The sequence below is a fragment of the Sus scrofa genome, chromosome 2 (assembly GCF_054392235.1).
Source record: "Sus scrofa isolate SSC_HxYL_T2T_F1_AM1 chromosome 2, Sscrofa_HxYL_maternal_Yorkshire_Landrace_v2.0, whole genome shotgun sequence".
Lineage (NCBI taxonomy): Eukaryota > Metazoa > Chordata > Mammalia > Artiodactyla > Suidae > Sus > Sus scrofa.
In genome coordinates this window covers 85,268,270-85,283,896 of record NC_139384.1, presented here as the reverse complement: position 1 = coordinate 85,283,896, position 15,627 = coordinate 85,268,270, and the positions used below count along the sequence as shown (strand labels likewise).

Genomic DNA, 15,627 nt, shown 5'->3' with positions numbered 1-15,627 from the left:
AATCCCAGCAAGGAAGCTTAATTATATGAGGCATTAACATTTTAGTATAAATGACTTTAGTTGGATTTCTTGCTTCCCAGTTGAAATCCAAGGTAAGGGAGGAATGGTGAACAATTGGGAGGATGGATTTCAAAGCTTCAAAGGGAGGGATGCTTGGGACTGGATGGTCAACCCCTCATTTGGTTTCAAACTCCAGACCCACATGGGTGTTCAGCTTTCTATGCTTCTGTTTTCTCATCTATGAAATGGAGATGCCTCATGGGACTGGGCAATGATTCAATAAGATGATGGACACAAGAGCTCTTTGCAGATCAATCTCTGAAGTTCTGTGTGTGGAAAGGGAATTGTCATTATGACGACTGTCCAGTAAAACCTCCATCCATGGTCCTCCTTCAGGATTCATCCTTGCTTCAAGTCGACACCTTTTCCCAGCTCCCATGGGGACCACTGAAGCCACACTCCGGATGGAAAACATGGACGTGAAGGAAGAATGGCAGGATGAAGCTCTGCCCAGGTACCACTCCCTAGGTCTCCATGTCAGTGTGGAGGGACTGGGTCCAACACTTCTCCCAGGTGTGGTGTGGAGACCACAGTTGGCCAGGCCAAGCACGTAATTAATATTTGCTGAATTATTTATGATTAATTTCCCACTTGCCCCCTTCCCCACCCAAGTGCCAAAATAGCCCCCATTCCCACACTATTGTAAAAATTCTAAACATTACAGTATTCTTACCTGGGTCCCCATGAATCCAGGTAATATCATATCTTTACCTGCAGCAGCCAGAGGGACCATATCATACCCCTGCTTAAAACCCCTGGGGTAAATGCTCATCCCACAGAAAATCCGGGTTTCAGCCTCCACTTGCTCCTTCGGCCTCACCTCACATCACTCTCTCTCTCTCTGTCCCTTTGTGTTCTCTGGCTACAGCATCTCCCTCCCTGTTCCTCTGCTATGCTGGGCTGGCTCTGACCTTCAGAATTCACACTGGCTGTTCCTTCTGCCAGAACACTGTTCCCCAGACACCTGCCTCCCTCACCTCCTTCAGGTCTCTGCCCACAGGCCACCTCTCAGAGAGGATGTCCTGGCCCTTTCATTACTTACCTTCTCCTCTGGCTCCTGAATTGTTTCCTTCCTAAATAACAGCTCCTGAATTGTTTCCTTCCTAAATAACAGCCCTCCCAAGACATCCGCATCCTAATCCCTGGACCAGAGAATGTTCCCCCATGTGGCAAAAGGCAAATGTGATTAAGTACCTTAAAATAGGGGAGATGGGATTTCCCTCATGGCTCAGCCGGTGAAGGATCCGGCATTGTCACTGTTACGGCTCTGGGTACAGCTGTGGTTCGATCCCTGGCCTGGGAACTTCTGCATGCCACAGGGTGGCCAAAAAAGAAAAAAATTGGAGGAGATGGTCCTGGATTATCCAGATGGGTCCTCGATGTAATCACAGGGGTCTCTATAAAAAGAGGGAGGGAGATTTGACTATAGAAGTAGGAGCTGTGATGATGAAAAGAACAGCTTGGGGAGTTCTCATCGTGGCACAGTGGAAATGAATCTGACTAGGAACCATGAGGTTGTTGGTTCGATCCCTGGCCTTGCTCAGCGGGTTAAGGATCCAGCATTGCCGCGAGCTGTGGTGCAGGTCGCAGATGCAGCTCAGATCTGGCATTGCTGTGGCTCTGGTGTAGCCTGGCAGCTACAGCTCCGATTAGACCCCTAGCCTGGGAACCTCCATGTGCTGCAGGTGCAGCCCTAAAAAGACAAAAGGCAAAAAAAAAAAAAAAAGAAGAAGAAAGAAAGAAAAGAAAAAGAAAACAGCTTGGAGTTTTGGGAGGAAGGGGCCACAAGCCCAGGAATGCAGGCGCCTCTAGAAGCTGAAAAAGGCAAGGAAACAGATTCCCCTCTGGAGCCTCCAGAAGGAACCAGCCCTGCCAAATCTTGCCTTTAGCCTAGTGAAATGGATTTCAGATGGACGTCTGGTATCTAGATTCATTCAGAGAAAACATTTGTGTTGTTTTAAGCCACTAAATTTGTGATGATTTGTTACAGCAGCCACAGAAGATTCATACAAATATTTTACATACTTAAACGTGTTTATGGTCTGTTCCCCATCAGGGAACCCATGAAGGCAGGGGCCTTTGGGTTGATCACAGGCATACAGCTGGCACTCAAAAAATATTGGATGGGAGTTCCTGTTGTAACTTAGCAGGTTAAGAACCTAACTAGTACCCATGAGGATGCAGGGTCCATCCCTGGCCTCACTCAGTGGGTTAATGATCTGGTGTTGCTGTGAGATGTGGTGTATGTCACAGATGTGGCTTGGATCCTGTGTTGCTGTGCCTGTGGTGTAGGCCAGCAGCTGCAGCTCCAATTTGACCCCTTGCCTAGAAATTTCCACATGCCGCAGATGTGGCTCTCAAAAAAAAAAAAGAAAAAAGAAAAAAGAAAGAAAGATATTGGGTGAATGGATGAGGTTCACTGGTAGGAATCACAGGGAGGAAGCCAGGTGCACCCACTGCTGAGACACTCGCCTCTCTCTCTCTGTTTTCTCCTCCAGTGAGGTGTTGAGTCAAAGAAGATATTGTCAGCACAGGCTTTCCCTTATTCATTGGCTGGATGCAAATGCTCATCTCCCTCCCACTTAAACTGAAGGAGTTTACCCCTAGGAGATGATGCCCAAGAGTTAGATGCATAACCATTGGGAAAGGAAGAGTCAAAGGGATGGGGCACATTCACCCTGGAAAAGAGAATCTGGAAAGGATCTCCAGCTCCAGAAAATCTCAGTCGGTGAGGGTGTTGAAGGCAGAACTAGGATGAGGGACAGGCAGGAAAAAGATGCAGGTTTGAGTCTAATAGGGTCTACATGGACTCAACTGGTTCAATATGATCATGCTTTCCTTTTTGCTTTTTAGGGCCACACCCTCGGCAAATGGAAGTTCCCAGGCTAGGGGTCCAATTGGAGCTACAGCTGTCAGCCTACACCACAGCAACTCGAGATCCGAGCTTCAGTGCAACCTACACTGCAGCCACAGCAACGTGGGATCCTTAACCCACTGAGCGAGGCCAGGGATCAAACACACATCTTCATGGATCTTAGTTGAGTTCGTTACCGCTGAGCCACAACAGGAACTCCACGAACATGCTTTATGTGGCCATTCTGTTTGAAAGCAAAGTGGGCCTGAGCTCCCGTCGTGGCTTAGTGGTAATGAATCTGACTAGTATCCATGAGGATGCAGGTTTGATCCCTGGACTCGCTCAGTGGGTTAAGAATCCAGTGTTGCCGTTAGCTGAGGTGTAGGTCGCCCACTCAGCTCGGATCTAGCATTGCTGTGGTTGTGGCATAGGCCGGCAGATACAGCTCCAATTAGAACCCTATCCTGGGAACCTCCATATGTCGTGGGCACAGCCGCCGCCCCCGCCCCCCCCCTCCGCAAAGAAAAGGCTAAGTGGGCCAATGGGGGTGGTCTCAAGCTTCCTATCGTTGATGTGTCTGAGGAGAAGCCATGTTAAGGGCATCACCCCTTCATTTGAGAATCTTGGCCCTCTCCCCAGTCTAGTCATTTTCAGTATCTGCATTTCATGCATATCCTTGTGGTTCTTTTTTTTTTTTTTTGTCTTTTTAGGGCCCCACCTGAGGCATATAAAGGTTCCCAGGCTAGGGATCTAGTTAGGGATCTAGTTGGAGCTGTAGCTGCTGGCCTACACCACAGCCACAGCAACACGGGATCCGAGCCGTGTCTGCAACCTACACCATAGCTCACAGCAATGCTGGATCCTTAACCCACTGAGCAAGGCCAGGGATCGAACCCACAACCTCATGGTTACTAGTCAAGTTGTTAACCACTGAGCCATGACGGGATCTCTGATTGTGGTTCTTTTTATATTTTCCCTTCCTTCCTCCCTTTCTTCTTTACCACAGTGTGCAGTGACTCAATGTGTGATCTCAGTCCCAGACCAGGGATTGAACCCAGGTCGCAGTGGTGAAAGTGCCAAGTCCTAACCACTAGACTTCCAGGGAACTCCCGTCTTTGTGGTTCTTAAAGTGATAGATGCCTCATCTCATAATAGCCGAGAATCTCTCATCTGCGCAGTACCACTGTCCTCAGGAATACAAGTATTGAGGGAAAGAGACGGAAACTTCATTGATGCTGACCTCCTGTTCTTTCACTGTTAGAAGCTACTTCTTTGTTCTCCATCCCCTCCTGTAAGTCTTTCTCTTCAACTCAGTACAAGGAGTGCTGGGAGTTCCCTGGTGGCACAGTGGGTTAAGGATCCTGTGTTGTCACTGCTGTGATGTGGGTTTGATTCCTGGTCCCAGAATTTCTGCAAGCTGTGGGCACAGCCAAAAAAAAATTAATAATGCAAGGAGTGCTGATGCCTGGATACGTAGAAAGGGGTCTCATGACATTGAGACCTGGCTGTTTGGACAAATTAAGTGTTGTTTATGGCAGGGCCTCCTGATGTAGTTAGGAATGCTCCAGAATGGGCAAGAGCCACCCTTGGGGGCGGTCTGTCCCTCATCCCTGGCCTGGGAGGTCTGTTTCCTCCCACATAAGAGGTGGAATCAGATGGGGTGATCTTGGCAGGTTCCTTCCAGCACCAAATGACCAGGGTTTGGAGGCATCTCCAGCCAGTCTCCACATTGCTTACCCTCCAGTCCCACGAACTCTGGCATCTGGTGAGACCAAAGCATTCCTCGGTCCAGACTTTGAGAATCTTCTGATTCAACCCCACCTCTCCAGGCAGCAAACCCCAACCCTTCCTGGACATAAAAAATTCTCTCAGAGCTCCCCAGTGGCCTAGCAGTTAAGGATCTGGCATTGTCACTGCTGTGGCATGGGTTCAATCCTTGATCCAGGAACTTCCAGTGTGCCACGAGTGCGGCCAAAAAAATATTCTCGATGACATCACAGGACTCACCTTGTACACTCTAATTTTATTTCAAGCAGCACATTGGAACCAAGAGGGCACGAGCTATGGAACTCTTCTTGGCCATGGGTTTGGATTCCAGTTCTCTGGTGGGCTCACTCGGCCACCTTGGGCAGCTCTTCCAGCATCTTTGTGCCTCAGTTTCCCTATCTGTAAAATAGGGACAATATTTCCTGACCCCTGAAGTTGTGAAAATCTGTTGAGGTGTGAGGGGCGAGGCAGCCAAAATGGGCAGTCTAGATGAGGAGGACTGCCCACAGGAACTGCCGCCCTCAGGATCAATCTGTCTACTTGTTTCTTGTTCATTCTGGTTCCTTTTTCCCACCCCCACCCCCATCAAAGAGACCCCCTCCTCCCAAGCCTTGTTGAGACAAAGTGGGGTTGACTGCAGCTGCAAATGTGAATTTCAAGCGAGTTTCCCCTTTCAGTAGTTCAGTGTTTGCAGGATAGTGGCCTGGCTGTGCAGCCCCAGGATGGGGAACAGGCTTTCTTCGAGGCTCTGTCCTCCTCGTTCTGGGAGAAATGAGTGCAGGTCCTTGATACAGCGTCCAGCTGCATCTCAACATAAGCACCTCTGTCTGATGCCAGACAACCCCCAATTCTACTCCTTTCAGCTCAGGATCCCTTCCTGGGGCCATCTTCGAACTGCCCACCCGGGTGTTTCCGAGCACACAGCTCCCTCTTGCTACCATCCTCTGCTGCATCTTCCTGCACCTCCTGCTCATCTGCAGATTCCTGCAGAGCCGGAGCTGAGGTGATCCATCTCACTGCCTCATTTCCCCATTCATTCATTCTAGGGATAGGTACTGACTGTATGCCAGGCCCTGGGAGAGACGCTAAGGACATGTACAGAACAGCAGAGCCACTCTCATGCAGTGCTCACAGTCCGGGGTAGAGACAGGCAGTCACTTATAACCTCACAAGCCAGTGGAAAATTGTAGCCGGGTTCTTGGTACCTGGAGAATGCCTAAGTGGGGTCTGACTAGGTTGGGTAGGTTGTGGGAGATACTGAGCCTGAGCTATGAAGGATGAAGAGGGATGAATCCGGAAAAGAGACCAGGTGTTGGGGAAGATCATTCCAAGCAGAGAGAGCAGCATGTGTAAAGGCCCTGAGGCCGGTGGAAGCTGATAGAAGGACTAAAAGAAGGTTAGGTGGGAAAACTGAGAACTAGGGTGGGTGGCCAGAGTCTCACAGCTAAGGAGAGGCATGTGCACGTTTAGATATCTGACTGGCGTCTCAGTCTGCCTGTCCCTCTACAACTGAGCGGCCGTGGGTTTTGTTTATTTGTAGCTTTTCATTCTGACATAGACAAGCCTAGACAAAAATCACAAGAGTGGGAGTTCCCAGGGTAGCATAGTGGAAACGAATATGATTAGTATCCTCGAGGATGCAGGTTCAATCCCTGGCCTTGCTCAGTGGGTTAAGGATCCGGCATAGCTGTGAACAGTGGTTTAGGGCACAGACTTGGCTCGGATCTGGCGTTGCTGCGGCTGTGGCATAGGCCGGCAGCTGTAGCTCCTATTTGACCCCTAGCCTGGGAACTTCCATATGCTTTGGGTGCAGCCCTAAAAAGAAAAAAGAAAAATCACAAGAGTGATATAAGGGTATAAGGGTTGTCTGTAAACTTTACCCAGATTTGCCAATTGTTAAAATTTTACTTCCTTTATCATTCTTTCTCCCTCTCTCTCTGTCTCCCTCTGTGTCTGTCTGTTCTCTGTCTGCCTCCCTATCTCTCTCTCTGTACTCACTTCCTGTTTGTATCTACCTGCCCTCACACAGACCAGGCCAGACATGCTCCCTCCCACCAGCCCAAAACACCCACAGAGTTGTTTTCACATTGCCCAGCTCAGAAGTTCGCAAAACTGGAGCTCTTGCTGTGGTGCAATGGGAGCAATGGCGTCTGGGATGTGGGGTCGATCCCTGGCCTTGCACAGTGGGTTAAGGATCCGGCATTGCCACGGTGACAACTGCAGCTCAGATCTGATCCTGGCCTAGGAGTTCCATGGGCTGAGGGGCAGCCAAAAAAAAGGGGGGAAAAAAAGACTGTTGTGCTAGAGCCATGGGTTTGGGGTGAGAAGTGATGGAGGGCTCTGAGTAGCCTCAGCACCCCCTGGCCTCCTTAATGCCGCCATTCTCTTTCCTGTGCTCCAGCCATGCCAGGCTGTCATAACAGGATACCCTACATGAGGCAGCTTCGATAGCAGACATTTATTCTCTCTCAGGTTCTGAGGCTGGATATCTGAGATCAAGGTGACAACAGGGTTGGCTTCTGGTGAGGGCTGGTTTCCTGGCCGTCTCACTGTGTCCTTACCTGAACTTTCTTCTGTGCTTGCATGTGGAGAGACTTCTAATGGCCCTCCTTCTCCTAAGGGCACAGTCCTAGTCAATTGGGGCCCCAACCTTGTGACCTTCGTTAACCTCAATTGCCTTCTGAAGACCCTATCTCCAGTCATATTGGGCATTGCCTTCAGTGTGTGAATTGTGGGGAGGGGCAAGGGGAGGACATCCTCTTTGCATCCAGAGCCTGACTGCTGGGGTGGAGTGGGTGGGTGGGGACTGTAATGCCTCTGTCCATAGTTCTGCTCGTGATCCCAGGCTTCCTGATCCAGCCAAGAGGTGACGGTGCTGGGCCGGGGGCATGGTGGGAGCCAGATGAATAGACAGAGGCGTTGGAAATTGCAAAGAAGGAAAAGGGGCAGATTTGTCTGAGCTTCTGAAACCACCAGTTTTCAAGAAGTAATTTTTGGATGCCTCTCAGCAGTTCCTTCAGCTTAATTTTGCAGGAGTCCTAGTACTAAGCCCCAGTACTGCTGGCCCAGCTTTGAGTCTTGGGAAAGCCTACTTTGGCCCAGAAAGAGTTTTTGATGATACTGTGCACCAGAGGTGGCCATAGTCAGGCTGAAACAGAGGCTGGGCATCTCTGCCAATCAGAATGCTGTTGAAGCCCGGGGGTACCAGTTGGGAAGCAGGAGGCATGTTCAGAGGTCCTGAGGCCCATGGTTTATTCTCAATTCCCTTGTTTCACACCATGAGTAACATTATACCAGAGGTTAGGATCTGAGGGTAGAACTAGGTCCAGGAGCCACATCTGAAGCCAGAACTATTTGTAATAACAGCTGTTTCTGGATGACAGGTGTTTCTAGATTTTGGCCTTTCCCTGCCACTTACATAACATGCCCTCACTCAATTCCTCCTTCAACAAACCCTCACTGAGGGCTGCTTCTCCCAGGGCCGGGCCGGTGACTCACCAAAGCAAGAGAGGAAGACGCACTTCCTCCCCTGCAAGGGCTCACAGTCTGCCCAGAAAGCAGATGTTTAGCACACGGTTCCACAGGCTTGGCACCCAGAGAGGTTTCTGAAGCAGAGTACAGGGGCAGGATGGAGGTCAGGCTCAGACAGGGTCTCCTGGAGGATGCACACCCAGCCTTAAAGGCTAAGCAAGTTCACCAGACAAAGAAAGCAGGAAGTGGCCCTCTAGGCAGAGGGGGTGGGATGTGCACAGGCAGTGGGGCAAAGAGGACCTTGGCATGGTAAGGAACGCAGTACAAGAGCCCAGCTAGATCAGGGTTGGGGGTTCATCAACGCCAGCCATATCCATAAGGGATGCCCAGGAGAGAAATCCAGAATTGAAATTTCACACTGAGAGGGTGCAGGAGTCTCCCAGAGCTGCTATAGCTGGTACCACAAACTGGATTAAAACGATGGAAATGTATTCTTTTACAGTTCTGGAGGCTAAAAATCCAAAATCAAGGTGTCAGCAGGGCCATATTCCCTCTGAAGCTAAGGAAGGATCCTTCTTCCCCTCCCAGCTTCCGATGGTGACTGGAAATCCTCGGCTTGTGAATGCCTCACTCCAATCTCTGCTTCCATCTTCACATGGCCTTCTCAGAACTCTGTAGTTCTGTGTCCAGACTTCCCTCTTTTTACAGGCATACCTCTGATTGGATGTAGGGCCCACCTACTCCACTATGACCTCATCTTACCTTTCCTTTTTCTTTTTCTTTTTTGGGGCCGCACCTGTGGCACATGGAAGTTCCCAGGCTAGAGGTTGAATCAGACCTGCAGCTGCCGGTCTACACCACAGCCACAGCAACATGGGATCCGAGCCATGTCTATGACCTCCACCACAGCTCACAGCAATGCTGGATCCTTAATCCACTGATCGAGGCCAGGGATCAAATCCACATCCTCATAGATACTAGTTGGGTTCATTACTGCTGAGCCACAATGGGAACTCCAACTTTTTTTTTTTGGTCATCTCCAGAGCATGCAGAAGTTCCCCAAGCCTGTCTGTGATGGAACCCCCACCACAGCAGTAACAATGCCAGATGTTTAATCTGCTAGGCCACCATAGAACTCCATACCTCAACTTAATGATGTCCATAAATGGTCTTATTTCCAAATAGGTCACATTCCCAGGTATTGGGAGTTAAGACCTGAATTATGTTTTGGGGGGATGCAATTCAACCCACACTAGAAGGATAAAGCCACATTGTACACCTGCTGGATTAGGGGGAACCCCACTTTTGACAAGGGTTTCCCAGCATGGACTGAAAGTAAGTGCCGCAGGGAGCCATCTGGATCCACTTGGAGATCATGGCGGGGCGTTAGCCCTGCAAAAGCTGCAGTCTTCTGGGGCTTGGGGAAAGAACCAGTCTTACCTGGCCTTGAAAGCTGCAGCCCTGTGGACATGTGGGGTTGGCACACATGTGCAGAATGGGCACAAGGGGGCAGTAGAGAGCAATGCCTGGGCTCCTCTGCCACTGTGAAGGGTTCCAACCTCCGAGCGTCCTCTAGCTCAGCCTCAGTTTCCTCCTCTGTGAAATGGGTTCCTACCTGCTTCATAGGGAAAACAGGAGCAAATAAGATGATGCCACCAACATTTCCAACACAGTGAGTGCCCTGTCCATGGGGTAAATTATGGTTCTAGCTGATTCTAGAACAACAGGGATTACAGCCTGAGACTGAGATGCACGGGGCAGGGAAGGAGGGTGCAGCGTAAATGGGGAAGGAGCTGGAAGGAAATTCCGACACCCAGGTGAGCAAGGGCAGCAGACAGTCACTTCCAGGTGGTTGTTACCACGCATGACGGGCAGATCTGATTCAGGAAAAGATGGAAGTCTCGACTTTTTGTGCCACATCTGATTTGACAGCATATTTTATTTTATTTTATTTTTAATTTAATTTAATTTTTTAATTTTTTCGCCAGTTCTTGGACCTCTCCTGCGGCATATGGAGGTTCCCAGGCTAGGGGTCTAATCGGAGCTGTAGCTGCCAGCCTACGCCAGAGCCACAGCAACGTGGGATCCGAGCCGCGTCTGCAACCCACATCACAGCTCACAGCAACTCCGGATCATTAACCCACTGAGCAAGGGCAGGGATCGAACCCGCAACCTCATGGTTCCTAGTCGGATTCGTTAACCACTGCGCCACAACGGGAGCTCCTGACAGCATATTTTAAATGTTGTGAGAAGCTGTGTGGACAGGACAAAACTAGGGGTGGTGCATCAGCTGTCAGTCTGCAGTTTCTGAGCACGATTTGGGTTAATTTTGCAGGTAGGCAGGGTGCCTCCTGTACCCCAGGCCCTGGAGTTGTTGGTGAGTTACCAGCTGCTCTCCCCAGGCTGGGAGCAGGGGTGTCAGTGACAGACCAGAGGGACAGAACAATGTGTACATGAGATGAGCATGTGATCGGGTCTTCAGCCTCAATCTGGAAAAAAAAAAAAAAAAAAAAAAAGATGCCTCTTTTAAACCTTCTGACTCAATCTGAAGCTTGCTTTTTTCTTTTTTAAATTGAGGTGAGGAGTTCCTTTGTGGTGCAGTGGGTTAAGGACACGTCATTGTCACTGCAGTGGCTCAGGTTGCTGCTATGGTGCAGGTTCAATCCCAAGCCTGGGAATTTAAGCATGCTGTAGGCGAGGCCCCAAAAATACTGAGATGAAATTTACATAATGTTAGGGATTTCCCACTGTGGCATGGTGATTTAATGATCCAACTTGTCTCTGTGGCGTTGCCAGGATCAATCCCCGGCTGTGTTGTAGGTCACAGATGGGGCTTAGATCGATCCCTTGCCACAGGTGAAGCTGAATAAGGAAAAATAAAATAATGATTTAAAATGCACTACTGTGCAACATCACCTCTCTCTAGTTCCAGAACATTCCATCTCCCCAAAAATGAAACCCTGTCCCCATTAGCAGTCACTCTTCATCCCCTCTCCCCTAGCCTCTAGCAACTAAGAATCCACCGCTCTCTGTCTCTGTGGGAGTGCCTCTTCTGGATGTTTCCCTTCCATGGAATCACACACCGTGTGTCCTTCTGTGTCTGCTTCTCTCACTAAGCATCATGGTCTCAAGATCTGTTCACATTGCAGCAATTGTCAGTGCTTCTCTCCTTTTCATGGCTGAGTACTATTCCATTGTATGGGTGGACCATATTTTGTTAATCCATTCATCATTTGATGGATGTTAGGGTTGTTTCCACCTTTTGGCTGCTGGAAATCATGCTGCTCTGAGCATTTGAGTTTTTGTGTGGATATGTGTCTTCATTTCCTTTGCACCTCTGGCTCTATTTTGACTTTTGACCTCCATGAGAGCAGAGTAACATCCAATTCCTCCTTTATCCCAAGACCCCTCCCCCTGCCCCAGTGTACCTGGAAGGTAGTGGTTAATCAAAGAACATTTGAAGCAGGTGAATGGGCAGAAAGGTGGGAAGGGTGGGTGGGTGGGTGGGGGCAGTGAGAGGAAGAAGCATGGATAAATTCCACCCTGCAGATGGTGCCAGTTCGTGCCCTATGAGGAAAACAGGCGAGGGAATAAATGGCTTTTTACAAGGAAAGGAAAAGCATTCTGCTGTCCTTCCCCACCCAAACAGCTCTGAGTTTAGCTGGCACTGCTGAGCTGCAGAGATGAATTAACGCTGCAGTGCTTCCCTGAGTCAGCATGCCCAGAGCCTCTGACAGCCCCATGCGCCCTGCAGAACCTGCTTAGAACTGAGTGTTTATCCAGGGAGCAAAGGAGCCAGAGCACGTAGGTCAGAAACTGGCAGCATGAGCTGTGGTCCAAAAAAACAATCTGGGAATTGCCAGAGAAACAAGTCTTATTTTGCAAATCTGTGCTCCACCAACCATGAAGGGGGTACAATACATACTTGACTGCATTTATTTTTTTCAAAATTTTACTTTTTAGAAGTATTAGGTTTATAGAGGATGCAAGAATATTACAGAAAGCTTCTGTATACACCCTCCACACACACCCAGTTTCTGCTATGATTAACATATTATTTTAGGCTGATATATTTGATACAACTGACTGATACTGATACATTTTTTTCGGCCATGCCCAAGGCATGTGGAAGTTTCCAGGCCAGGGATCTTGTGCCACAGCAGTGATCCAAACCACAGCAGTGACAACGCCAGATCCTTAACTGCTGGTCCACCAGAGGATTCTTTGATACATTATTATGAACCGAAGTCCACAATTTATTGAGATTTCCATAGTCCTTTTCTTGTAATATCCTTTTTCTTTGGATCCCATCCAAGATTCCATGTAACATTTAGTCACAACCTCTCCTCAGGCTCCTCTGGGCTGTGACCGTTCCCCTGACTTTCCTCATTCTTGAGGCCCTTGGCCAGTTGGAGGACGGTGGTCAGGTTTTGGAGAATTTCCCTCAGTGGGAATTTGGTGTTTTTCTCGAGGTCAGACTGGGGTGCTGGGTGCTGGGAGGAGGACCACATGGGAGGGGACGTCTCATCCGTCATATCAGGGTGCCTGCCATCAGCCTGGCTCATCACTGCTGGTGTTGACCTTGGGCCCCTGGCTGAGGTGGTGCTGGTCAGGTGTCTCCACTGTAAAGTCACGCCTGCCCACTTTCCATGCATCCCCTTTGGGAGGAAGTCTCCGTGGAAGGCCCACACTTACAGAGAAGAGGGGCTACTGTCCATCTCTGTGAGGGGAGAATATCTACATACATTATCTGAAATTCTTCTGTGCAGGAAAAATTTGCCTCTTCTCCCCTCTATTTATTTATCCAATCATTTATTTATATCCTTTTGGACTCCTGGGCATTTTAGGTTTTTTGGTTTTGGGTTTTTTGTTTGTTTGTTTGTTTTTTGCTTTTTCATGGCCGCACCTAGAGCATATGGGGGTTCCCAGGCTACGGGTCCAATCGGAACTGTAGCTGCCAGCCGCAGCCACAGCAACATGGGATCTGAGCCGTGTCTGCACCACAGCTCACGGCAACACCAGATCCTTAACCCACTGAGCAAGGCCAGGGACTGAACCCGCAACCTCGTGGTTACCAGTTGGATTCATTCTGGCTGTGCCACAACGGGAACTCCGGACATTTTACTTTATACTTTGTCTCACAACCCAATACTTCATGATTTATTTTACTGTTCAGACTGGTCCAGCATTGGCCATGGAGAGCTCTTTCAGTTGAGCTGCTGTGTCCATTGGACCACTTCTGGCTGCATTTAATAGCAATGATTCATCCAAGATCGAACTCTGTGGGGGTCACCCATGAATAATGCTGCTAATGACCCAAAGTCATTCTGAATGACAACTTCCTTCTCTCTGGGCCTCAGATTTCCCCATTAAAAAAAAAAGTAGGCTTAATATTTATTAAGTGATCTGATGGGAGCCCTCCAGCACCGATGGTTTATGATTTTTTGTACTCAGGAACAGTTGTATTTTGTCCCAGTGATATCCCAAAACTAAATAGATTTTGTTGCTAACATTTTTTTCTGAACTCCATGATCCTGTGGCTGAACTTAATGGTGCTTGGTGGCTGATTCCACTCCTGACTGGGTCTGCAGGCCACTCCCAGAAGACACGGGGATAGACTTGCTTGGCAGTCCTGCAGAAGACACGTCCTGTAAGTTTCCGTGTGTTGTGTGCAGAAATGGACACATAGTCTGTCTGGTCTCCACTTGGGACTGTAACTGTAGAAATGTCAGAGGCCATGCCTCCTGGGTTTGGAATGTCAGGGAAGGGGGCTGTTTTACTCAAAGGCCTGCAAGGAAAGCAGCTGTGGTGGGCCAGAGCCATGTGTGTGGGCGCCATCATGAAGTTGGTGCACAGTGTTGCTGTGCATCCTTGAGCTGGTTGCTCAGCCTCTCTGTACCTCCTATTCCTCATCATCTAAATTCAGGTAGTGAGCCTCCCACAGCAGGGGCATGCAAAGATTAAACGAGATGATTTGTGTAAAGTGCCCAGGGGATGCCAGGCACAAAGTCAGCCCTGAAAGGGCTCTGCAGCCCTGAGCCCTCAGGAAGGCTCATGGCTCTAAGGATCCAAAGCCCCACACTGTGAGGACAGGATGTCTGGAGCAGCCAGAGAGGCCGCTTTGAACAAGTATTCTCCTTAATGGCAACCCCTCACAGAGCCCTGCTGAGGGCCTCTGCTCTGCCTGTATCTCTCCTATGCAGCCCATCACAGAACCCATCCTACAGGGAAAAGACTACCCAGAGAGAGACAGCCATACCCCTGAAGTCACACATCAGTGAGAGCCAGCTCTGCCTACCCCTACACCACACTGTGCCCATGAGCCAGGTAGGGGGACCAACTTGTCCCAGTTTTCTGGGGCTGATCAGGATGGTTGGTCACCCTAGAATACCAGCCTTTCTTTCAGCCTGAGTACATGGGCTCAGCCTGATGTTTTCACATCCTCATAGGGTGACCTTGGGTAAGTCCTTTCATCCCTCTGGGCTGCCAATTCCTACTTTTTTTAAATGAGGGGTGTGGAGTAACAGTACCCCACTTCCTAGGTGTGGCTGATTGAATAATGACCCCCAAAGATATCCAGATTCTAATTCTTGGAACCCATGAATGTTCACTCACATGGCAAAAAGGATTCTACAGATAGGATTAAGTTAAGGAACCTGAGATGGCATATGTAATAATTAATCTTACGCATTCACTTGGCTGGGCCATGGTACCCAGATATGTGTCAAACATGATTATGGATATTTCTGTTGAGAGCGGGTTTTTTCATTTTTTTTACTTTTTGTCTTTTTAGGGTTGCACCAGCGGCATATGAAAGTTTCCAGGCTAGGGGTCTAATCAGAGCTGTAGCTGCCAGCCTATGCCACGGCCACAGCGACCCTGGATCCAGGCTGCATCTGTGACCTAAACCACAGCACACAACAACGTCAGATCCTTAACCCACTGAGCGAGGCCAGGGATTGAACCCGCATCCTCATGGATACTAGCCAGGTTCATTAGTGCTGACCCACAATGAGAATTCCTGTGTTTTTTTATTTTGATTTTTTCCTTTTTGGCCATGCCCACGGCCTGCTATCGAAACTGCACCACATCAGGGACCTGGGCCACTGCAGTGACAAGGCTGGAGCCTTGACCCACTGAACCCCTAGAGAACTCTGAGGGTGGTTTTTAGATGAGATTTACATTTAAATTAGTGGACTTTGAGTAAAGCAGATTGCCTGCCATTATGCGGCTGGGCTGCGTTCAATAAGTCAGACGGTTCAAGCCTCCAGCGGAAAAAAGACTCAGGTGTGACTCATTCCATGGCCAAATTCCTCTCCAGCTCTGAACCCACAATTTAGACAAGTTCTCTGCCTTCAAAATACAATGGTGAGATGGGCAGAGAATAGATGATCTTATTCCAAATGGTAGAGCTTGGAAAGCAGAAAGGGGTCATGGCTCCCAGCAAAGTCTGAAACTTGGCAGGACAAGTTCCA

General features: G+C 49.1%; 1 protein-coding gene and 1 long non-coding RNA gene across 9 annotated transcripts in view; one reads left to right on the top strand and one right to left on the bottom strand.

Moving 5' to 3' along the window:
- Positions 1-15,627, top strand: part of ATCAY (ATCAY kinesin light chain interacting caytaxin) — a 37,613-nt gene that overhangs the window by 2,237 nt on the left and 19,749 nt on the right. For 2 of the 4 annotated variants that reach the window (XR_014837782.1, XM_005661343.4), the window contains exons 2-3: positions 397-514; positions 13,744-13,802. Coding sequence is in view for 2 of the 4 variants with exons in the window: in XM_005661343.4 (XP_005661400.1) it covers positions 438-514; positions 13,744-13,802 (136 nt within the window). In the remaining 2 variants the exon portion in view is untranslated. Of the gene's footprint in view, positions 1-396; positions 1,689-3,920; positions 4,206-13,106; positions 13,803-15,627 lie in introns of all 4 variants that reach the window. The other 2 variants (XM_085013242.1, XM_085013243.1) reach the window with 2 other exon arrangements.
- LOC106509459 (uncharacterized) overlaps positions 4,918-15,627 on the bottom strand; it is a 54,895-nt gene continuing 44,185 nt past the window's right edge. For 3 of the 5 annotated variants that reach the window (XR_014837786.1, XR_014837783.1, XR_014837784.1), the window contains one exon: positions 10,077-10,641. This is a non-coding gene — a long non-coding RNA (uncharacterized LOC106509459). Of the gene's footprint in view, positions 5,081-9,592; positions 9,771-10,076; positions 10,642-12,056; positions 12,873-15,627 lie in introns of those variants that run through there. The other 2 variants (XR_014837785.1, XR_002341693.2) reach the window with 2 other exon arrangements.